Raw genomic sequence first — 24,484 nt, 5'->3', positions numbered from 1 at the left:
GGAAATTTGGCCATCCTGGGTTTTAGGAAATTCTGCTTTAAATCAGTGAAAAGTAGTTAATTCAATCTTGGCAGTAACTTTAATTCCCTAGAAATTTAAGGTTCCAGATAGAAAATTGCAACTGTAGAACTCATTCAGTCTAAGAAGACAGAAGACAGAAGGCATCTCTTTAGATTAATGTGTTAGACCATTTCATGCTCACTTGGGAGAAAGCTGGATATATCTGACAATGGCACACAATGTAAAATCAGATGTTCATACTTTCCAGAAAAGAAACATTTTCCAGTGTTAAGTCTTATAAAACATCTATTTTAAAATGCTTCAATATTTTAAATTATATGTCTATGTCTTATGTTTGAGTTATTATTTATGAGATTAATGATAATAACAACCATACAAGCTGAATACCAGCAGTAAAAATGTTAACAAAAGATATTAAAACTTTTTAATAGCAAATGAAGTCCATCCTTTCATCATTTTCTAAATTCAAAGGTTAAAGAATGTAGCCATCCTGTTATATAATGACATAAGCTGATTTAATACTCACAGCCAAGTAAGCATAATGCCTTATTGTGTTAAGTACAGATTTTGAAATTTCACAGTTCTTTTCAATATATTTTTTTTAATTTCAGAGAGAGTGTGTGAGTGGGAGTAAGGAGGAAGGGAGAAAGAATCTTAAGGAGGCTCCAAACTCAGCACAGAGCCTGATGCGAGGCTTGATCCCACAACACTGGGATAATGACCTGAGTCAAAATCAATAGTCAGATGTTTAACTGACTAAGCCATCCAGGTGCTCCAGATTTTGAAATTTGAAATCTGAATCAAATTCTTATTCAATACTGTTCTACCTTTAAAATAAATTGATCTAGATGTAATACTGCAAGTTATAGTTTTATACTTATTGGTTAAGAGCTACTTTCAGGGGGAATAATGGTATTCCAGTATCTTTTTTCATGATTCTAATAAATTATCTAAGTCTTCCATGTTTCACAAGGCTCAAAAGACCACCAGCATTACCAGATTTCGTTTGGGGAATCAAGATATCCAAATATGTACCATTATGAGATTAAAATTTAAGATTATTCAATGAGGGGCATCTGGGTGGCTCAGTCAGTTAAGCAGCTGACTCCTGATTTTGGCTTAGGTCATAATCTCATGGTTCATGGCATCAAGCCTTGTGTAGGGCCCTATGCTGACAGTGTAAATCCTGCTTGGGATTTTCTCTCCCTCTCTGCCCCTCCCCAACTTGTACACACACACACTCTCTCTAAAAATAAATGAATTAACACTAAAAAAAAAAAAAGATTATTCAATGAGTTGCCAATGATCAAAATGAAAGCATTTCTATTGGATTTTTTTTGTTAATAACAAATCTTTAGTTCTTTGCAGGCTCAGAAACTTGGTACATGATATAAGATTTTATGAATATTGATTTGACATTTATTTCTTTTAATTCATTAGTTTTTCTGGAGAGTTTTCCAGATTCACAATCAACTGACAAAAAAAAAAATGAAAAGGAAAGAATTTGAGTGCATTGTGAGTGGATGTATTGAACATGGGGATGGGTGGTCTCAGGTAGGCATAAGGGAACTGAGTCTAGCAAGATTATTTCTGTTCAATACTAACATAGAGCTCTTAGATATTCCAGGGTCAATGGCACTACCGTGAGTATAAGGATCACCTGCAGATTTCATTAAAATCAGATTTCATTAAAATCAGATTTCATTCAGTAGGTTTGGGTGTGCATTTCTAAAAAGCTCCTGGGAGACATGGATCCTGCTGGATCACTTTGAGTAGAAAAAATTTAGAGCACTGATGCTATTATTTCAGCCCAGAAATGAGATGTTTGGCCAAGATTTGGAGGCCATGGCTTTCTCATCAAGTCAGCTGTTAAGCAGTTATAAAAATTTAAAAGATTATTTAACCTCAAAGGGAACTATTATTTCCTGCTGTAAAATTATAGGTCTGGATCAGATGATGTATCAGGTCACTTCAGAACTATAAAATTTAAGGATTTTAAAATAACCCTCATTGTAATAAACAGTTAACAGAAATCAGAAAAGGGTTTATTGCACCATATTACTCCCTACGGTCACCACTGAGTTATGCTTTGCATTCTTTGAGGCCAAGATGATAGCTATTTTTTAAATGTCAATTTTCACATTCTTCCTCCATAATTCTTAGAAAACTATTCAGATTTGTATTTTTTTAACTTTAAGAAGAATTCTTATAAATCCTGAATCTATGAGATTAGTTACCTGTTTCCCAAATGAAATGTAGTTCCCATGACTTCACATTTTTCAGACCAGCTGTAATATTCTTAAATAGAGGGTGATCCTTTAATTGGAGCCGATCGCATACACGGCACCCCTGCTAAGCGGCAATAACTACTAACAGTTTTAAAATATATTTAATAGGGAACAAATTCTTTCCCTTCTCTGAATAGAATTTGAGTCAGCTCCTTCCTGTTTATTTCCATTATCAACATCTTTATTCAGAACTTCATATAACTCTTGTCTGGACTACTGTACTAATCTACCAACCTGTGTTCCACCTCTAGCCTTTCCAGCCCATAATTATTCCTATAAAGCTCTGCCAGATTTCAACAAAATGCATGCCTCTTCTAGTCAAAATGCTGCAATGGCCTTTTTTCAACACCTTCATGCTATTGGGTCAGGTTCCCACTACTTCCCTTCACCAAGTATTTTCTACACTTCCCATGTCTGTGCCTCTTTATATCCTCCATCTGGTATACCTTCCTCTATAAAACCCTGCCAATTCTTTAAGATCTATTATAAATGTCAATTCCTGCTAAAAATGCTCCCTGATTTTTCTAGCAAGAAGTTGAACTCATGTAACACTTTGCTTTTGATTTTCTTCTCAGCATTTACTGCCCAACATTGTAATTTCTGTATATACTTCCTCTTGCTCTCTACTATACAATTCTTGAGAAGCTGTAATATGTCTTCATTATTATAGCTCTCACAGTGCTTTTTCAATTCTCTGCATCTGTTGAAGAAATGAGTGAATGTATAATATAGTTTCACTATTCTACAGATCAAGATGCTCAGAAACTGCAGAAGTTTAAAAATTATTCCTTAGTCTTAATTAGTATTTATTTTGGGTAAATTACTTAATGTCTGTGATACAGTATCCGCTTGTGTATTTTGGGGTGGGAGCAAGGGATGTCTACTAAACTTTCTTACTCACTTAATGGATATAAGCATTATGCTATATGAATGCTGGAGAAGGAAATCTGGCTTTCTGGGTCATGATAAATATTGTCGTAGGATATGTGTGTTTCAGATTCAACTACTGTGTTATTAAGAAAATTTTATGTGTGAATAAGAATATACAAAGATGACATGATTTATATTTAAGATTTTAAAGATGCAACTCAATTATATTGGCTTCACAATTTATTACTATGTAGGGTTAATATTTTTAAAAGGAAAAGTAGAATTTCTTCCTTAAGATACCATAGACACCACCTTAGGAATGCTGTCATTATTGTCTTTCATGGCTTGAGGATCATTAAAGGTGTCCTGTGCAAGATACATTATTTTCCTAAGACATGAAAGAAAGTGAAGGGGTGCCTGAGTGGCTCAGTCAGTTAAGTGTCCAGCTCTTGGTTTCGGCTCAGGTCATGATCTCATGGTTCATGAGTTCTAACCCTGTGTTGTTGGGCTCTGTGCTGACAGAGCACAGGCTTCTTGGGATTCTCTCATTTCTTCTCTCTCTGCCCCTCCCTGCTCATGTACTATCTCTGTCTCAGAACAAATAAACAAAAACCAAAAACCATGAAAGTGAAAAAGTAAAAAACATCTTTAATCATTGTAGGATTTGTGAACTTTGGACACATATTAAGTTGATTTCCTATGTTCCATAAGATACAACACTGATGGTCAGGAATTTTGAGCGCCAGTGCATTAATCCATTTAGGATACTACGTTGCTCTATCAGTGTAATATTGCAATTAAAAGAACCTTAAAAGATGCAGCTTGAGAAAACTTGTTCCATAATCAAATAAATTAGCTATAATTGATCTGTAATACTACAAAAACTTTTTGGACTAATAGAACATTTAAAAAATCTTAGTTTTACATAATTTTTTAATGTTTGCTTATTTTTGAAAAAGAGCATGAGGGGGGGAGAGCAGAGAGAGAGAGAGAGAGAGAGAGAGGGAGACACAAATCTGAAGTAAGCTCCAGGCTCTGAGCTGTCAGCACAGAGCCTGATGTGGGGCTAGAACTCACAAACCATGAGATCATGACCTGAGGTGAAGTAGGAGGCTCAACCGACTAAGCCACCCAGGTGCCTCTGCATAATTTTCAACATTAATGTCTCTTCCAGTCAACTCCATTGCCAGGAAATATAACTTTTAAATAATTCTGACTAACTATAAATACAGTAATTGAATTCAATAAGACTTTCAAAAATCACTTGAGAAATCTGTTAACTATAGAATTCTCCTCTCTGTCTACCAAAACTAATTTGAGAAGGAAAAAAAACAAACAGGGTTATAATTATTTGAAGGATATTTTCTGTGATATATTTTTTTTTTTTTTGCACTTATCAGTCCTTCCATTGAGGTCATGGAAAACATATATATAGAGAGAAATTAAAATGAACATTCTTAAATAATGTCCATTATATGCATTTGAGAGCTTTCTTTTGCCATAGTATTCACTGCCTCCCTAACATTTTTGATATGATACGTTTCATGCCAGGAGTTAGTTCATCAGTGAGAAAATCAAGGGAAATTTATGTTCTTAACCCCCAGGTTACATAATCTAATGTGATTCTCTTTCCTTTAAGTGTCTTCCTTTAAAAGATACTAGCACATAGCTTAGATGACACCATTCAAGTGGTCTAGTATAAAACAAATGTAAATGTAAATATCGTTTCTCTTGTTTATCCATGGAATAACCTCTTTAATATACTTGTGGAATATAACACAGCCTTACTGTGATTCTATTCTCAGAGAGATTATTTACATAATAACTTGTTATAAAGCAAGAGTGTAACAACAAACCAAGGAACCAGATTTTGCACCGATAGTCTTTATAACACTTTAGAAAAGCTTATGAGTGACTTTCTCTAAAATTTAAATCTGTTCATAATTTAGGAAAAAATGTATACCCATGGTTCCTAAAGAGAGAGCTGAAATTGGGAGACTGTGGAAAAGCATGTATCATCTGATGACAAATACTGCTGGTCTGAATATTCTTGTAGGCTTTTATTAAAGTTTTCACTAGCTTCTGCCATCTATCTACTTTATGTCATGAGTACTTTCAATTTAAACATGCAAGTACAAGATGAGAAACATAAAGGTCTGGTACAGTAGTTCCCATAGGGTGGCATGGGTACTATTGTCATTACATAAGAAGATTTTAGGGGGTACACCACCTATCATTTTGTAATTTTAATAGATACACGTTTATTTTAAAGTATTGGAAAAAATATAGCTAGCAAATCAAACTCATTACAGTTATTCTTTCTTGGGTCAAGTTTTCTTTTTACATAACTTTAAGTTTAAAAAGTGAGTGTCTTTAAAGTAAATATTAGGTAAATACTGTGTAGGGCTTCTGGCGAAAGTCATGATGGAGGCCAGGGAATCTCTGATGAGTGGAAAAGTGAGGTGGAATGGTTGGGGTCAGTTAACAGTCTGATTTTAGCTCTGTCACTAGCTGTACCTCTTTAGCAAGTTGGACCTCTGTGGGCATCTATTCCTTATTTGTAGAGAACTAGCTGGGGTGACCTCTAAGGTTCACCAGAGCATCACCATTCCATTGTTTTGTTCTCTTGTCAAATGCCATTATAAGGAACACTGATCTTTGCAAAGTAAAACTAAGCATTGTAAGCCTTAACACAAGATGTGCTCACTTAAACTAGGGAAATTGGCAGACCTAATGTGGATTTTTCTTTTGAAGTTAAAACACTCTACTGGTAGATTAGACTAATCCTTTGAAAGACGAGAGAGAAACTTGAATTTACTTATTAACTTTTTTTTTTTTTTTTTTTTTTTGCACATGAGAGGGAGTCAAAGTACCTTTAGATTTTCCCAACAACATGAGATAGCCAGACAGAGGAGAGTTTTATGTGCCATATTTGACACACGTGACTATCATTCTCATCTGGGATTAAAAAGCCTGGATGTCCCTGATACAGTCAGATGAAGGATTTAAGTAAAGTCAGTCTTGGGGGAAAAATGTGGTTCAATCTGAAGGGGATAAAAGATAGACCATCAATAGTTCAAAGTAGAGTTGTGTTTTAAGAAACAGGAGAAGCCTGAGGCTTTATAACTTAAAATAGCTGATTTGATTTCTGGTTTTAATCTTTCACTCTGGAAACAGAAAATATGTTAACCAATTGTCCATTTTCAGAGGTAATATAATATGAACCCCAAAGTAACACTCTGTGCCTCTATAAGACTGTCTTGAATCAGTTCTTTTCTCAATGGCTGGAGAATACAAGCTCAAATCAAAATCTAATTATGATTACTAAAAAGTATTCAATGTAGAAAACCTCTACCAAGTAATATTTTCATGGTCAGCCAGGCTCTCTATTTTTAAAAATAATCTCAATAGTTTGAAAAGCAAACCACCTTGTCCTTGAATTGGAGTTGTTGTCCCTTTTTCTAGAAGGTCCCAGGCTCACAGGGAAGACTGTCTTCTTGAAGGGTACCTATCATTACTTCTGGCCTAAAAAGAAATTGGATTAACCAATTAGATTGCAAGATAAAAAAGAGAAGGTTTCTATGATGATGTTGAATTCTGTGAATATTTGAACTAAATATTTTTGGAAATTATCAAATTTAGGACTAATGTGCTTCATTTTCTATTTGGAATACTAATCACATCTATTTAACCTATTCAGCTCAACGAACAAATGAACAAACACCAACAAAACCAACACAATCTATTTTTTGTGGAAATACATCTGCTTGTAATGGTGCAAAAAATAGCAAAGATGCTATGGGTGAAAAATTTTACCTATGATCTCAAAAAGGGCATATTCATAGAACACATTTAAACATCCAATACAGACATATAGAAATTGGCCCTCTGGAATACCACCAACTTCATTATCTGCTGCAACTTCAAAGGCCTCTTGGAAAATACGGCTTCACAATTCCTAGTTATCCTATTAAAGATTTCTATAGCCATGCATTCTTGATCTGTGATAATAATTTGACCTTTGTCATCCTCAGTGACACTTGGTCTGGGAAGGACCAAGTGTGCTGTGTGGAGCTGCTCCTGGCTGGATCAGTCACTGCTGACTGAATCTCCTCTGCAGAATGGCAGCCAGTCTTTGTCTGGTCTCATTCACCGAAGATGCTCGACCCTTGGGAGGATGGGGTTGCGGGAAAGTAGGCAAACCTGAGCTGCTGACCCTCTTGTGCTGAATTGAGGTTGGGGAAGCAGTGGGTTTTGATACTCTGTGCAAGCTGGGAATGTTCATTCCTTTTTCAGAGTTCAGTCTTGTAAGGCTTCTCTCTCCGTGGTTACTGACTACTGCAGCAGAGGAGGTTAGGCTGCCCTGGTTAAGGGAACATGGCGACAAAGGCAAACTTCCACTGAGTTTCCTGAGCTCCAGAAGCTGTTCTCTGGCTTGGCTCAAAGCCTCTGTCAGTTCAAAGCGTTCTTCACACTCCCTACGTACTGTTTCCTGAAGGAAAGTGTTCTGAAATGAGAAAGGGGGAGGGGAGAGAAGCATTCCTAGCTTTAAACTGTACATTTGGATAGTAATTGGCAACATAAATGGAGAATTGAAATGGAAATCAGAAGTCTGTCTTTGACAGTCCTTGTGGATACTCTACCACATGCAACAGACAAGTCAAAAACACAAATGATTTGCGAGGCTGGAAAGAACTTTGAGAGGACATTTGATTCAATCCTTGGGGTTTGCAGAATAGGAGCCAAGAGCCAGTATCACTCAGATGGGTAGTGAGGGGCTGGCGCTGGAACCAGAACTTCTCATGCTTACTTTAGTGGGGTTTCAGCTTGTTGGCACATGTGATGTCTAATAGTTAACATCTGTAGGGGCAAGTATGTTAGTTTATAATGAAGGTAAGCTGCAATACATAGGACAGGTAAAATTGCTTCAATTATAAGATTGAAAGAATAAAATGTATCAGGTACAGCGCTTAAATAATAAAATCACTTACTTTATATGACTTTCTCAAAAGGACTTAAATATACTGATCATTTGCTACTTTGTAAGATATATATCAAAATAAAGAACAACATCCTTTGCTTTTAACTCTATTTCACAATAATGCATTAAGTCACTAGATGCTATAGTGGATACAATACCTGCCCTTGATAAGTTTTCAGCCTCATGAGTTTGAGCAGAGCTGTTTTTTATGTCTCCAACAGGATTTGGAGCCAAGGATAGAAGCTATGCAGTTGAAGATAAGGAAGAACTTTTTAAAAGCCAGAGCTGTCTGGAGGATACTCTGAAGGGTTGAATCTTACTTGACTAGGATAGACTGAAGCAAATTTCAACTTCAGATGTGTGACTGAACTAGAGATCACTAAGGGCCCTTCAAATTTGAAGATTCTATAGTTTTAGTTAAAGAGGTATCCATCTTTCATCTATGGAATTCATCCAAATTACCTCAAGATCCATGGTAAGAATTAGGTCTTGGATCTTTCTAACCTCCTGACATGTCTGTAGAATGTCAAAAAAGAGGTTGAAAAGCAGACAATTCAAAGTAGTAAACAAATAAGGAAACACAACTAAAATGATTGTGCTATAGGATTCTCCAACTAAAAATGAATTTCCATTAGGTTAGTTTGTTTGTAAAACTACCCAAAGCCTTGCCAAATCTGTCAGTGGAAAGTGTCTTCCTAAGGCTTTTCCTGACTAATCTGCTGTCAGTGGAACTAAGTAACAAAAGCATCAGGGAAAGTAGCACCTTCTGTATTTGAATTTCTTGTAATTATAATCAGAACCCTATTCAATTCCAAATTTGGTCAGAATTGAAGAATATGGCACAATTCCAGATTAACAGTTGTCCCATAGTTTTCTATAAAATCAGCAGCATGTCTGGGTCAAACAAAGCTTCATCACTTCCATATATTATTAATATACATGTGGGTCCATAAAATCATATATTTTTTAAATAATGAGGATTACGTACCTGCTTTTAGTTAGGTATTTTTGTTTTTTTGTTATTGTTTGTTTGTTTGTTTGTTTTAGAAACTGGAGACCAAGGATGGTGTTTGTGGCTTTATCATCTGCTTTTCATTAATTCTACCTGAAATACTTGTTGAAAAGGCAAGGGCTAGGAGGGCTAGGGAAGAATATGAGTGAGTACTATGTCAGGTATCATCTAATTTCTTGCTCTCAACAATCATATTTGACAAAGAAAGACACTGAAGCCGGACTGCTTATGTGATTTGCTGAAAGCAGCCCAGCTCTGAAGTGGCAGGGTCCTGCCTGCTTCCAGAGCCCTGTGCCAAGCTGCCCAGGCCTAAATGAATTGTCTAATTTTATCAAGCATTCCGGGGGCCACTTTGTTCCTGGACACAGAATCAATTAAAAAAAAAAAAAAAAAGTAATACACTTCATCTAGTTTTGCCCAAGTTTTCTAAACTTAATTTAAACTTTATTTTTATTTAAAATTTTTAAAAAATATTTACTTATTTTTGAGAGACAGAAACAGAGTATGAGCGGGGGAGGGGCAGAGAGAGGGAGACAGAATCTGAAGCAGGCTCCAGGCTCTGAGTTGTCAATGCCTAAATGAATTGTCTAATTATTTCAAGCATGCAGGGGCTACTTTATTCCTGACACAGAACCAATAGTAAAAAAAAAAAAAAAAAAGTAATACACTTCATCTAGTTTTGCCCATTTTCTAAACTTAATCTAAACTTTATTTTAGTTTTTAATTTTAATTACTTTTTTTACATTTATTTATTTTTGAGAGACAGAGCATGAGCAGGGGAGGGGCAGAAAGAGGGAGACACAGAATCTGAAGCAGGCTCTAGGCTCTGAGTTGTCAGCACAGAGCCCGACTTGGGGCTTGAACTCACAAACCATGAGATCATGACCTGAGCCGAAGTCGGACACTTAACCAACTGAGCCGCCCAGGTCTCCCTCTAAACTTTATCTTAAAAGGCACAACCATCAATGCATTACTTCTACTCTATCAGTAGAGTTAGCTGGCAAAACATGTTGAAGTGATTAGATTCAAGGGCTTTCAATAACTTAGTTTAAAAAATTTCTTTGATTAAGGAAGCTATGAGAAAGAGTTAGGTTTATTTGAATATATAAATAAAAGAATGGATAGCAGTTAACTAATGAGGTCAGTAAATTAATGACATGAATAATAGGTGCACCAATATGGAAGGATAACGTAACGGGTGATGTGATGACAAGAACTCTCATTAAAAGAAAAATAAAATTCAATCCATTTACTAAAATTAAATTCCTGTCTGAAAGGAAAGGAGTAGCGTTCTATGGAAAGCATCCATAAAACAAGTCACTTAAAAGCTATTTTAGGCAAATGACATTGCACTAAAGGAGGAAATGAAAAGGTAGAAGGAACTCAAAGATGTCCCCATAGCAAGTATAATGGGAACAAAGTGCCCGCCAACTCCAGATTGGGCTTTGGAAGGGCAGCTGATCGTCTTGGTCTGGGGCCCACTGCTCTGGAACTCATCCTTCTTCAAGGCTATTAGCTTCCAGTACAAAGGACTATTTCTTTTCTTCTGTTATTTCCAAATTGGAAGGACCTCTGAACTGAAAATAGACTCCAGAGTTAGGACTTCTATTTTTGTATTTGTCACAAACACTGTGAAATCTCAGGTGAATCTCACAATATCTGCATATCCTCTCTTACCACTACCTCCTGTTTTAAAATTGAGATTATAACTCAGTTTTGTACAACAGGCAATTCAGATGTTATAATTTATTCAACCATGGAGTAACAAAATGGAAATAGAACACATCAAGTTTAGAGGCTTGCTATTTCGAGAGTGGGGTGTATATGACAGGGCATGACAAGAGCACACGTGGATGTGGCCAGAGTCAGTGAGGCACGTTAGTGGAAAATTCCATCACATGTGGAAAAGAATCATTCACTTGTGATTAGACTGCTTTCAGTAATTTAGGCAAAATATCCTTCTTTTGGGGCTGTTTTTTTGGAAGGTCGTATTGTTATAGAATTTTAATGTGTGTTTTCACTGAACAACGTAGGAAAATGTGTAAGATGGAAGTTCAGTAAGACTGAAAATCCTGGGCAAACATGAGAGTAATCAGTGAAGCCATAGCATGCTAAATGTTTCAGGTAAAATTATCTTTGGTCATATTTTAGCATGGTAAAATGGTATCACTGCTCCTCAACTGTAAGTCAAAATGAAAAGGGAGGCCAGGTAAAGAAGGGGCAGTGGGGTTTTCCAGGCCAAATGGGCATTGAGTGCACATGGCTGGTAGTGAGAGTGGGAGAGGCACATCTTGGGATGACACATGGCTTAGTATGACTTGGGTGCAGAGTTGAACAGGCAGAGAAGAGTGAGCAGGGTCTGATCGAAGATGACTTTAAGAACATGCCAAACACTAGAGTTTTAACTTAATTATGAGGACCATATGGAGTTGTTGAAAGGTTTATTTCAAGCAGGGGGCTGGTGTGGTCAAATTTGCATTAAAGAAAGATAGTTTTGTCATCTTTGTGGAAAACGGCCCCCAAACGGGGGAAAACGGTCTTGGGGAAGACAGGAAACAGGGAGGAAAGTAGGAGGCCCATGATTTCACAGAGGAGGTTCCTATCACACGCACTCCTTCATCAGGGTGGTCTGGGCACAGGAGCATTAGTGTTTCTGGGTCCTTAAGTTCTGTTGATGGTAAAGAGCATTACCTATAGAATATGTCTATAACATTTTCAGATGACGGCCACTTTGGGCTTAAAATGTGGCTTCATTGCACTCCCACTGAGTAAGTAAATGTGAAAATGAAAGTATAAATTAGCTCGCCATCTGTTTGAAATTTCTAATATTAAAAAAAAATGGCCAATTTCCCCCACTCTTTACAATGTAAGAGTGGTTTATTTTTGTGTTTGTTTTCATTTTTTTCCTTAGAGACAGCTGGATTGCTTTCAATTCCAAAAACAGTGGAAGAAGCAAGAGAAGGCTTTGCTGGTTAACTTGATCGTTCTGAAGATAAAAATCCCATTTGTGATGGCAATCACCTGAATTTGGCAATCTGGGGGGAACATGCCAGGAAAGCAAGTCCTCAGTGAAGAATAACCACAGATGGGTGTCTTTCTTTATAGTTTATACCCAGTGAGGTCTGAGCCAGTCATGGAATGATCAGATTATAATTTCCATCCACCCAAACGAGATGAGGGTGAGTGGATGGCTGGGCAACTGGGTGGAGACCTGAGGCAAAGGGAAACTGGAAAAGGTGTGGAAACCAGAAAGATGAGTAGGAGCTAGCAAAGGATGTGCCCAAACTTCCATCCAAGGCTTCTGTTCAACTAATCTGAACAGCCCAAAACACTGGAGAAAAACAGAAAAGATGGCCCTTTGGTAAAACGGGAATGAGAATCTGAATGGATTTCCAGGAAAGAAGATGGATGGTAGGCAGGCTGCTCTAAAACCGTATTTCTATGCTCGCAGACTTAATGGGCACTGTGAAATAACTACTGCAGACATATCGAAACAGAAGTAGAAACGGGGAAAAATAAATAATCCCTAGGACTAATATGCTTCAAGGGCAGATTTTCAGAATGGGGAGGAAGAGCCCATGAAGGCACAATATTCAGGATTCATTTTTCGAAGTCAATAATCTAAGATTTAATTTAGTATTAATTAAACACAATGGAAACAATTTCTCCATATTTTTTCTCACTCTGTCAGTATTCTGGCATCTATACTTTGCATCAGGGCAAATTGTCTCCAACATGTAAAAGGCGGTCTTGCTTAACTCTCTCTCTGCACTGCTGAAGCCTCTCAGTCTGACTGACTCACTCCTGTCTGCCTCATGCCCCACGGTTAAGGTTCTCAGCTTCTTAGTTCACCCATTCTCTCTGCCAACCAACTTTAAGAGAAGCCCGTGGCAACTAAAAGCTTTCCCAGTTCTCTCTCTGCTCCCTGTGAAGCCAGAGGTTAGAGAAGAGATTCAGATGTTCTAATTTTATTTGGTCCCGAAGTTGAGAACTAACTGGTTCCACTAATTAAATAATGGTTAATTTACTAACTGGTACTTTGTTTTCTTATAAATAGAATTAACAGAGAAATGTGTGCCATTTTATCTATATCAATTAAATATGTAAATATAGAAAATGCATATCCTTGGGGCACCTGGGTGGCTCAGTCAGTTAAGCCACTGACTTTGGCTCAGGTCATGATCTTATGGTTCATGGATTCGAGCACCATGTTGAGCTTCGAGCCCCGTGCTGGGCTCTGTGCTGACAGCTAAGAGCCTGGAGACTGCTTTGGATTCTCTGTCTCCTTCTCTCTCTGCCCTTCCCCTGCTTGTGCTTTGTCTCTCTCTCTCTCATAAATAAACATTAAAATTTTTTAAAAAAAATGCATATCCGAAAGCTAAGCTAATCCCTCCCGCAAAAAAGAAAAAAAAAAAAAAAGCTATTTGTGTTTGCCAACACCATATCTTCCTCAAATTTAATCTTTGAGTTTACATAAACCCATCCTTACCAGATTTATTAGTAAACTTTCCTAAATAAATGGGTTTTCTTTTTTTTTTTTTAATAGATTTTACATTTGAAAAATATTAGCCCCACATTGGGCTCCACTAGGAGCATGGAGCCTGCTTGAGATGAAAAAAAGCCCCCCCCCCCCCCACACCTCCAAGTGCTACCTCCAAGCAATAACTATTATGAGGTTTTAAAGTTGCTTCTTGTGATACTTATTTCCATATTTCTAACTAATAACATTGCGCAGTTATATCATGGTATTCCAATTTTGAAGTCATTATTTAATGGCTTCTTAAGATAGAAGATGTGGATTTAGCTTCCTGTTCCAACTCCCATTAGATGTTTCTCTTTACCCTGAGAAGATATTTCTATTCCCTTGGGGGAAATATCTATCACAATTTTGTTGAAAAATCTTCCCAATTTCTATGACAATTTTTATTCTGCTTTATATGATTATGGTATGTAATATTACGTAGACCTGAGTCATACAGTGTACTATGATTACATTTCCTCTCTGGCAGAACTTCCTTCCACAGTTATTTATTGTTCCACTATTTACCTGCTTAGGTTTCTGGGTGTTGATTACAAATTTTTCACCAAATCCACTTATAGAAATCTAAACATCCTTTCAACATGTTCTAACACTCCATTTAATCTATCAGCTTCTCTTTGTTCTTGAAGACACACTTCTAAAACCTCCCCCCATTCTTCTGCTGAACCCAGCCCGGTTGTTCTCTAAATCTGTTATCCTGCTTTAATTCTCGGATTTCGTCTTTTCTCCCTCCCTCACCTATAAACTTTCTAGGTACTTATGTTTATCTTTAAGGTGTAGATACTTCACAATGAAGTGCTTTGGTGGGGTGGCTTCAACATCCATTATACTAAGTGGACTCTTCCAATATAGAAATGTATGTCCTTCAGTACTTAAAAATGTTCTTGATTAGTTTCTGGATAATTTTCTTTCCTCCACTTTCTCTGTTCTTTCTTTCCAGAACTCCTCTAATTTTCTTTTACTAATTTTCTTTTCTTCTCTCCATCTCTTTGTTTTTTCCTTCTACTTTCTGGGAAATCTATTCATCTTTATCATCTAACCCAAATATTGAATTTTTACTTCAGCTCTTATATTTTAGTATTTATTCTTGTTTTTTATTCATAGCCTCTGCTCATGTTCCATGGATGCAATATCTTTTCTTTTCTTTCAGAACATTAATTGTGCCCTTTTTATTTTTTTGAAGTTCATGTTTGCTCCCTGCATGCATTATTTTGTATCTTTTTCTTCTGAGTTGCTTTTTTCTTGTTCTGAGTTTTCCTTTGATCTTAGTTTCTGTCTCATATTTGAGGTGTTTCTAAAATATCTGGTGATCTTTGGCTGTTCATATTTTAAAAAAGGAGTCTCCTAAATGTTACTGGAAGCTCTGTGTGTCTAGGTGAAGGCTTATTGACTTATAATATTTTTTAATGTTTTATTTATTTCAGAGAGAGAGAGAGAGAGAGAGAGAGCGAGCGAGAGACTGTGAGCAGGGTAGGGTCAGAGAGAGAGGGAGACACAGAATTGCAAACGGGCTCCAGGCTCTGAGCTGGCTGTCAGCACAGAGCCCGAGGCGGGGCTCGAACCCATGAACCATGAGATCATGACCTGAGCTGAAGTTGGCACTTAACCAACTGAACCACCCAGGTGCCCCAACTGGTATACTTCTTAATGGGTATATTAGACATGACTATTGCCATTTCACTGGGAGATCCCAATTGTCAGTATCCATAGGTCTCTTTCCTCTCCTCTCGTCTCCTCTTCTTCCCTCCTCCTCTCCCCTCCCCCCTCCTCTTCTCTTTTCCTCTCCCCTCCCCTCCCCTCCCCTTGTTGATATATAAGCCTAGTTGTCTGTATTCTGGGAAGTAAGTGGGTAAAGTGGATCAAGAGGTCTCACCCTGAGGTACAGACTTTCATTCTGGCCTTATCCTACACTCTGCTGTTCTGTATCTTCAGACCCAAAGCCTCTCACATTCAGGTTTTTCTAGAGTATAAACCTTTGGTATACTGCCAGGATGGTGGGTGAAGGTTGTTTAGGGGTTAGGGAGGGCATCTGAGGCTTTGTCTGTTCTTTCTGCAATTATTCAAACCATCCTGTTTTCAGATCCACTCTTCTCTCTCTCTTTCAGAAGTATCTGGTGTCTCCAATCACTGAATCTTTCCAGTATTGTGTCACATAATTGGATTTGCTCCTTTCAGAGTTCCACCCCACTTCCCCAATCCCCACAGGCATTAGGTTTCAATATCCTACAGTCTATTAATTACCTCTCAAGCATACCCGGCTTTGTCAATTTTCAAAATTTGTTCAACGTCTCTTTCGTCTAGTGTCAAAACTCCTTCCTCTCCTGTTCTCTTTTCCTTATGAATGTATTCACTTTTTATTAATTTACTGTCATTTTAGTGTTGTTTTGGGATGATGCATCGATAAACATACATATTCAATTCTCCACATTTAACCAAGAACATTCTCTTTTATCTTTGAATGTCTCTTATCTTCATTAGATGGCTACAGAAACTGATATTTTGAAACATCTGTCCCATTGTTTTCCTTACTGATAATTTAAAAAAAAATTTTTTTTTAATGTTTTATTTATTTCTAGGAGAGAGAGAGAGAGAGAGACAGCGTGAGCAGGGGAGGGTCAGAGAGAGAGGGAGTCACAGACTCTGAAACAGGCTCCAGGCTCTGAGCTGACAGCGCAGAGCCCGACGCAGGGCCCCAACCCACGAACCGCGAGATCATGACCTAAGCGAAAGTCGGACGCTTAACCGACTAAGCCACCCAGGTGCCCCTCCTTACTGATAATCTTAATACAACAAAAATATTGAACTTCCTTTGGTAGTTCCTTTTTTTTTCTTTTTTGATTTACCACATTCTTCTAATGAATTACTGAATTACAACAAGTAATTCTCTGACAGTGTGGCTGGGCCACGCCGTCCTGACAGGACTCACATGAAGCTAGTTGGATGGAAAACTGGCAGCAAGAAGCATGTGATCTATTTTAACCTGATTTCAACTGATGTTCTATTCTCTAACATATTATAATTCTTTTCTGAATTCTTTCTTCTTTTAAAAAAATATTGCCTTTTTTGAGGTGTGTCTTTTCCCTATGAAGGATTTTCATGGGCCCCCTTTCACATTCACATTTCCCCTACAGCTCTACTTTCCATTTCCTCCTCTTATTCACCTGCATCTTTTGTTGCTTCACCTTCTTGACCCTGTTGTTCCTGTGGACACTCTCCAATAATCCCTGCTCCACGCAGGAATGCCCGTGTGCTCTTTAGAGGCTCTGGCTTTCCTCCTATCCTTAAGAATGTTCTTCAGACAATTAAAAACAAAGTCCACCCATTCTCTGCCTCTTGAAAGAGAGCAGGGTTTTCCTGTCTTTAATTAGCTTCCTTATTAGACCATTAATTTATCTTCATTCTAATGAGAATTTGTCCTTCCCTTAAATGTGGCTTTATTTCTCTAGAACCTGACAGATTGCAACTATCTGGAATGTATGATCAAAATAATAGTGCTTTTCACTTTAGAAGCTACAGCCCTATTCTTTCTGGCTCATAAATCCTACTACTTTTATTGTCTCATTCCCTATTTTTACAAGAATATTCTGGACTTTGGTATGCTTAACCAGAGAAGCAGGCCTAATTATTTATTCTTATAGTTCAGTGGCAATTATTTAACTTCTAAAGGAGAATCTAATCTGCCTCCTCTCCTCCCACTCCCACTAAAGGAAGTCTGTCCCCAGGCATGTCCCTAGGTAACTTCACTTTTGGAATGATCCCTTTATATTCCCCAGTACTGATCAATGATCATTTATGGGCCAGCCCAGTGTCTTGTATATTTCAAAAGTCTGCATTAAAAAAAATAATAAAACTTCATCTCTAAGTGGTTTCCTTTTACAACTACTGAGCAGAAAGAGCTCCACATGTATCTCCTTTTATCTGAAAAAGGAATTCATTCTTCACTTTTAATCGAGTTTCTCTTGCCAAAATTACCTCCAGTGGCCTGGGTGTGAGACTGGCAGCCTCTAGGATGGCCTCCAGTTATCCCTGCCCTCTTGCGTATTCACATCCTTGTGCAATCTCTTTGCTTTGAATGTGAGCTGGACTTACTGACTCATTTATAATGAATAGAATTTAGCAGAAGCAATGGGATGTCACTTCTGAGATTATGTTACAAAGACTAGCTTCTATCTTAGATACTCTGTCTTGCACTCTCATTGTTCCTCACTTACTTGCTCTGAGCAAAGCCAGCTACCATGTGTAAGTTGTTCTATGTAGAAGTCCTTGTTGTAAGGAAGTGAGGGAGTCCTCTGACCAATAGCCAGCAAGGTGCTAAGGCTCTCAGCTCAACAGCCATAATAAAATAAATCCTGCTAACAACCACAAAGTGAGCCTGAAAACAAATCTTTCCCTAGTTAAGCCTTTAGAGAAAACTGTATACCTGACCCTGACACCAACCTCACAAGAGGTCTTAAACCAGGGGTACCTAGCTAAGCCACATTCAGATCCCTGACCCACAAAAATTATGAGATAGTAAATGTTTGTTGTTTGAGGATACTGAATTTGAGGATAATGTATTGTTCAACAGGGATAACCAATATAGGTCTTTGAGGCCAATTCTTAAGATTTCAATCTATGCTTTCTTTAATAAGTTTCTGTTTAGGTCATTCTTTCCTCTGGATATCAATTTAATTACTCATATAGGATTTTCTTTAAATTCTTCTTTGAGAGCAGGCAATGGCAGGTGTCAGTCATGTTCATAATTGCATATATAGGGCATAGCACAGTGCTGGCCCCTGGATAGATGCTTAGTATATATTTACTGGATTCAACCCTTCTAGTTTTTTCTACTTGTCATAGTGTATAGGTTACCCTCAGTTTCCATATAGCCACATCTTTGGAGATTTAAGAGTTAGAAAACTTGCCAGTCTAATGGCAATTGACTTTCCTTTCCTTTAACCTGTTGACCCTCCTTTAGAATTTCAACACTACTGTCTCATTTGAAGCAAATCTGCATCACTTCTTTCCTTCTTTGAGTTTCTCCAGCAGAACTAAGTCCATGTATGGTGTCCATTCCCACTCATGCCAGGACTGGTAAAGTAGCTCCCTTTATCAGGGAGGCTATGCTGCTGTGTGTTGGCAGGAGATGCTCAATCAGCTGACCTGTTAAACATCTGGGGAAGCCAGTAGTATGTTTCTTGTTATTTTGAATGAATGAATGAGTGAATGAATGGAAGGAAGGAAGGAAGGAAGGAAGGAAGGAAGGAAGAAAGAGGGAGGGAAGGATGGAGGGAGGGAGGAAAGAAGGAAGGAAGGAAAAATAAGGAAGGAAGGAAAGGAAGGAAGGAAGGAATGAAATGAAGCCTGGAGGTGTTGAGTGCTAAGCCTGAGGGTCACTTTGAAATTTAGAAGCAGAATCACTAGAACTCAGGTTTCCTGAAGTAGGAAACATTATACCATGGAGATTCAAATAGAATCTTGGCTCTGCCATGCTGTGTGACCTAAACTGCTTAACAGTTCTGAAATAAGACTTCATTAGGAAAAAAAGTCAAATCAAAATAAGTCTATTCCAGTTTAAATAAAAACATTGCTGAAATAATCATGCGTACATAAAAAAGAAGACCAACACATGTAAATTCCCCTATAGTTTAGGTTGACAGAAAGATAAAGCCCTAAAGTGAAATTACTTTTAGAATATATTGTCCAAATTATTTTTTGAACATAAGCAGCAAGTGCTCTAAGAGTTTCTTTGGCAAAGATCTAATGTCAAAACCAATAAGACATAAATATGCAAAGATTTCTAGTCTTAGAAGTCTTTGAAATGGTCATTTGCAACACAGTAGAACTGGGTGCTGAGGAAGCCAGAGATCTTGTAGTTCAATGAATTTCATTTTACAGAAAAGGAAGCCAGGTGCAGAGAGCTTAAGTGACTGCCTCGTTAAGGACAGAGCCAGGATGTAATTCCAGGTTCCTGACTAATAGTCCTCAACTGCACGACACCAAGCTACTTTTGATGTTTCTGTTTGTTCTATTTCTTGAAAGAATGTGTGCTCTTGCACTAATTGCAGTGGCACCAACATCTGCCTCCTACCTGTTCCTGGGACTGGTTAAACTGCTGCATCAGTTGTGTTTGTGCCAGCATTACTCTTTCTAGCTCATCTGACTTCTGCTTCATTTCCTTCCTCAAATCCTCTGAAACGGAGTCATTACTATCAGTTTCTTTCTTCAGGCGGAATTCAAATTCTGCAACCAAAGTTTTAAGGTTTTCAATTTCTTTCTCCTTTGATTCAGAATCTTCAGTATATCGGATACAAGATTCATGGAGTTTTTCTTCAAGAGTGGCCACTTCCAGCTTTAGATCTCTAGTAGCACTTGCGATTAAGTCAGATATCTGTAAGATAAATCTTGTATTAGTTTGTAGGCAGTATCTCTAGGTAACCACAGAGTTCTTATGATTTTAAGAGGTTTATTCTAAATAAGCAGTGTACTTTTCTGATCAAATGAAACAAATCCTGTGACATTAAGTAGGCCTCCAAGATTTTTTTTTTAAAGTTAAGACTAAAACTTATTTTTACCACCTTAAAATGGAATTGCATTAATCACTTGGGCATCCTTGGAAATGTATCAATCTCTCTGGATTGAGCTACCAAGGACAGCTCAAGTCTTGACCCAGGTGCCTGTCTGGATTCAGTGTGGGGTGGCTTTGGGACCTAGAAATACCTGATGTTTGGGGATGCACATAGGGGAGCACCACAGTTATATTCTACTCATGCTATAATTACAATAAGTTTTCTTTTAACATACATTTTTTTCTTTCCTATACATGATGACTGGAGGTACCCTCAGGTACTACACCTTCTAGAGCAGCACTGCCCAAGAGAACTTTCTGTGATGACAGAAATAGTCTGTGATGTCCAATATAGTAGCTACTAGCCACCTGTGCCTACTGACATAGTATGTAAGTAAATGTTTAGCAACTGACTCACACACACACAAAAGCCAGATTTATATCTAGTCTCCATGGTGTAAATACTCTCACCATGGCCAATTTCAAGGTACCAAGGTGACATCACCAATTGCTGAGTTGGGAAGAGATTCCCACAATAAGCTCTGGCTTGCCAGTACTGGCTAATGAGCATTTAAAATATAGCTAATGTGACTGAGGAACGGAATTTTATATTTAAATTTTAATAATTGAAATTTAAGTAGCCACATATGACTAACATATTAGACTGTACAGTTCTAGAGAATATCAGAATACTTGGAAATATTCAGTCTATCAAGGTGGTACCTCTAGATAACGAGACGAGAAAATGAGAGAGAAAGAGAGAAGATGAGAAGCCTTTCCTTAGAGTCATGAAAGTCTTTAAAAGGGAAAAGACTGCTTGTTTTCTTTCTTCTTAAAAAACAAAANGTGGGGGGGAAGGGGGAGATGGGCATGGAGGAGGGCACTTGTGGGGTGAGCACCGGGTGTTATATGGAAACCAACTTGAAATAAACTATCTGTACAAAAAAAAAAAACAAAACCAAAAGCCAAAAACCAAAAAACATAAAACAAACCAGGAAGAGCAATCTGCTTCTGATGAAACATATCCTTATTATTTGTGCTACGGATATTGTCACATTATTAATATTAGTACAACAAGAAACTAGTCCATGAAGAATCTGGAAAACAGTCATAGACCAAAGTTCCAAGGATTCTGTGAACTATTACTTAAGAGTTATGTATCCAAAATTTGTTTCAAATGTTAAATTTACATTCAGAATAACTTTTGCAAGAAATCTATTCACACTTGAGAGGAGGGGCAAGATGGCGGAGAAGTNAACTATTAAAAAAAAAAAAAAGTAAAAAAAAAAAAATAAAAAAAAATAAAAAAAAGAAATCTATTCACACTTAGTAACTTTAAAAATTTAATTAGTATTCCATTATATTCAATTAATCTAGGAAGGGAGAGGGTCATTGCTAGGTCTGAACAGTAGTTTCCATCATCCAAAGGACAGCTAACACTGAAATAGAGCAGGTTGCCTTTGGGACAGGAGACTCACATAGCCACAAATATGTTTTGATTTTTTCAAAAAGTGAGTCAGCACTTACAAATCAAGAGAATTCACTTAGAAAATCTGGGTTTATGACTTCTTTTAAAAAACTATAACCCTTGGCAAGTTGGGGCCTGCCTTAAGAGGCTTCTTCTGGAAGAAAACTAGTCTCGGAGAGGTAGAAACTTGGGTGAGCTGAGATTCCAAGCTTTCAGCTATCAGTTTGGAATCTCTCAAGGGCACCATTGTCCCAAAAGAACTTCACTTACAAAACAGAAATTCAAAGATGAAGTTATTAAGAATTTCCAGACAACATTTACAGAGCATTAAACCCAAGAAGTATGAGGCCTTTCTGAGTGTGGGGCCCTGTGATACTGTACTTATCATATACTCATGTAGCTGGCCCTGCCTATTGTTCACAGTGCTCTTGAAAAGGCTGTACCATATCTCCTGTTCACTGAAGTAGGGGCCATTAAGTCTCATTTGATGCTTAATTTACACAGACGGTTAATGAGTTTATTCAAAGTATGGTTCCCCACTGGTTCTTAGTTAATATACACACAAACACATACATATATATATATATATATATATATATATATATACATAAACACACACACACACACATATATATCTATATATATATATACATACATACATATGATACTCAGGTCTTATAATAACAGAACTACCTTAACAAAACCTTAAATTATGTTTGGGGGTTGCCTGGCTGGCTCACTCAGAAAAGCACATGACTCTTGATCTTGAGATTGTGAGTTCAAGAGGTTACTTGAAAATAAAATCTTAAAAAAATTATGTTTAGGACATACTGTTTCAGAAATTATGGAGGTAGATTACATTTTAAAAATATTTCCCTTCATTCAAAATATCTAGAGTTGAAAATATTTGCAATTAAAGGAGATAGGCTTTAGCTGTTGGGAAAATGTTAATTATATAAAACATCTCCTTATCAGTTGATATTAGATATTTGAAGTGTTAGAATATTTAACCCTGCTAATTATTAATTATAAATTTGTGCTGTTTTAAAAAAAAGTGTATTTTAGAAGAAAAAATTCCATACATGTCTGTATAGTATGCTTATATGGTTTATTTCAGTGATTTATTCTGGAAAATATCTAAACCATTCTACCGATGTAGCTAAAACCAAGGCACAGTGACCATGAGGAAAGCTACTTGAGTTATAAATACTGTACAGTGTTCTTAGAGGGAAATAACCAACATCTATAGTTTCAAACCCATTAAATAATAATGAACATCATAATGACAGACCTTCATTTTTAGTTCCTCTTGTTCTTTCTTACATTTTTGGATTATTTCTTGATGTTTTTCCTTTTCAATATCAAGTTCCAGTTTAGCTTCTTCCTTAAAAAGCAGAGCTTGCTCCTCAAACTCAACTAAATGTCGGGCTCTTTCCTTGGTAAGTTCAGCTTCAATCTAGAAAATAGTATTTGCCACACATATAAAGTCATTTGACCTCAAGATAAGGAAATCAAGCTTATTTTCAGACTTTAATTCAAAAAATTAATTCTAATATTTATTGTTTCATTAATTGAATTTTTTAATTCTAATATTTAAAAAGAACCTGACTCAGAACTTAGCCCAGAAAAAAACGACCTTGGGTCAAATATTTTAAGATCTCTTAAGACCTTCTAAGACTTTAAAAATGAGTAGAGAAGTTAAGACAATATATTCTGACAGTTTTCAGAAATACTAAAATCTTAGTCTTCTGTACATTTGTATTATAAACCCAGTCCTTGCCAGAAACCCTATACGAAAAAAAAAGATTAAAAATTTTTTTAATGTTTTATTTATTTCCGAGAGAGAGAGAGAGAGTGAGAGAGACAGCGTGAGTAGGGGAGGGTCAGAGAGAGAGGGAGATACAGAATCTGAAACAGGCTCCTGGCTCTGAGCTAGCTCTCAGCACAGAGCCCGACGCGGGGCTTGAACCCATGAACTGTGAGATCATGACCTGAGCCAAAGTCGACCTGAGCCAAAGTCGGACACTTAACCAACTGAGCCACCAAGGTGCCTCCAAAAAAATAAAAAGATTCTGAGGCCTTTAGACTAAGGTCTAGTGAAAGCTCAGAGGAGATATAAAACACAAATGTTGAGTTTTTAAATAGTCTTTTCTTGATGAGACCCCAGAAAGTAATGGAGTCACAGATTATCATTTTAATGTGGTTGAGGCCAGAAGGATGATTAAGGAAAATACAGTCAAGTCAATGATGCCTGTATCCATGTTGGACTCAGATAGAACCACAGCACTGGAAGGGACCATAGAAATCCCCTGGTTCCATTTCTCAAGCTTCCATGAATTGTGGAAAGAATAAGCAAGGGCTTTGGATTCAGATGGAACTGAGTTTAAATCTTGGCTCTAAACCCTTGGCTCCACCACTTTCTAACTGTATAATCTTAAATCGTGACTGTAACCTCTCCTGGTGGAGTTATAACTAGTTCCCTTCGGAATCATTATGAAGATTAAATGGGACAAGACATGTGTAAGGCTCTAGCATGAGCTGGGATTCAATAGTCAGTGAAGATTACTTCTGTGCTGTGACCCTTCAATCTCTATCACAGAATCTGCACCAAAATATTGTCTACTCTGTGTCTCAACACCACTAGAAACCATAACTCATTTCTTCCCAGCAAGCATTTCCATTTTCAGACAGCGTTAAGCATTAGGCAGTTTTTCCTTTAGTTCAGCCAACATCTCTCTCCCCGTGGTTTTAAACCAT

At 37.2% G+C, this 24,484-nt stretch overlaps 1 protein-coding gene across 1 annotated transcript in view; it reads right to left on the bottom strand.

Moving 5' to 3' along the window:
• Positions 1 to 6,738: 6,738 nt before the first annotated feature.
• Positions 6,739 to 24,484, bottom strand: part of LEKR1 (leucine, glutamate and lysine rich 1) — a 171,177-nt gene continuing 153,431 nt past the window's right edge. Inside the window, exons 10-12 of the mRNA XM_077750101.1 lie at positions 23,019 to 23,183; positions 19,783 to 20,082; positions 6,739 to 7,686 (exon numbers count right to left, since the gene is read on the bottom strand). Of these exons, the coding sequence (XP_077606227.1) occupies positions 7,273 to 7,686; positions 19,783 to 20,082; positions 23,019 to 23,183 (879 nt within the window). The 3' untranslated portion in view covers positions 6,739 to 7,272. The remainder of the gene's footprint in view (positions 7,687 to 19,782; positions 20,083 to 23,018; positions 23,184 to 24,484) is intronic.

This window comes from Crocuta crocuta, unplaced genomic scaffold (genome assembly GCF_008692635.1).
Source record: "Crocuta crocuta isolate KB4526 unplaced genomic scaffold, BGI_CrCroc_1.0 scaffold19, whole genome shotgun sequence".
NCBI lineage: Eukaryota > Metazoa > Chordata > Mammalia > Carnivora > Hyaenidae > Crocuta > Crocuta crocuta.
The sequence above is the reverse complement of the archived record's forward strand: the minus strand, read 5'-3'. Positions and strand labels throughout refer to the sequence as shown.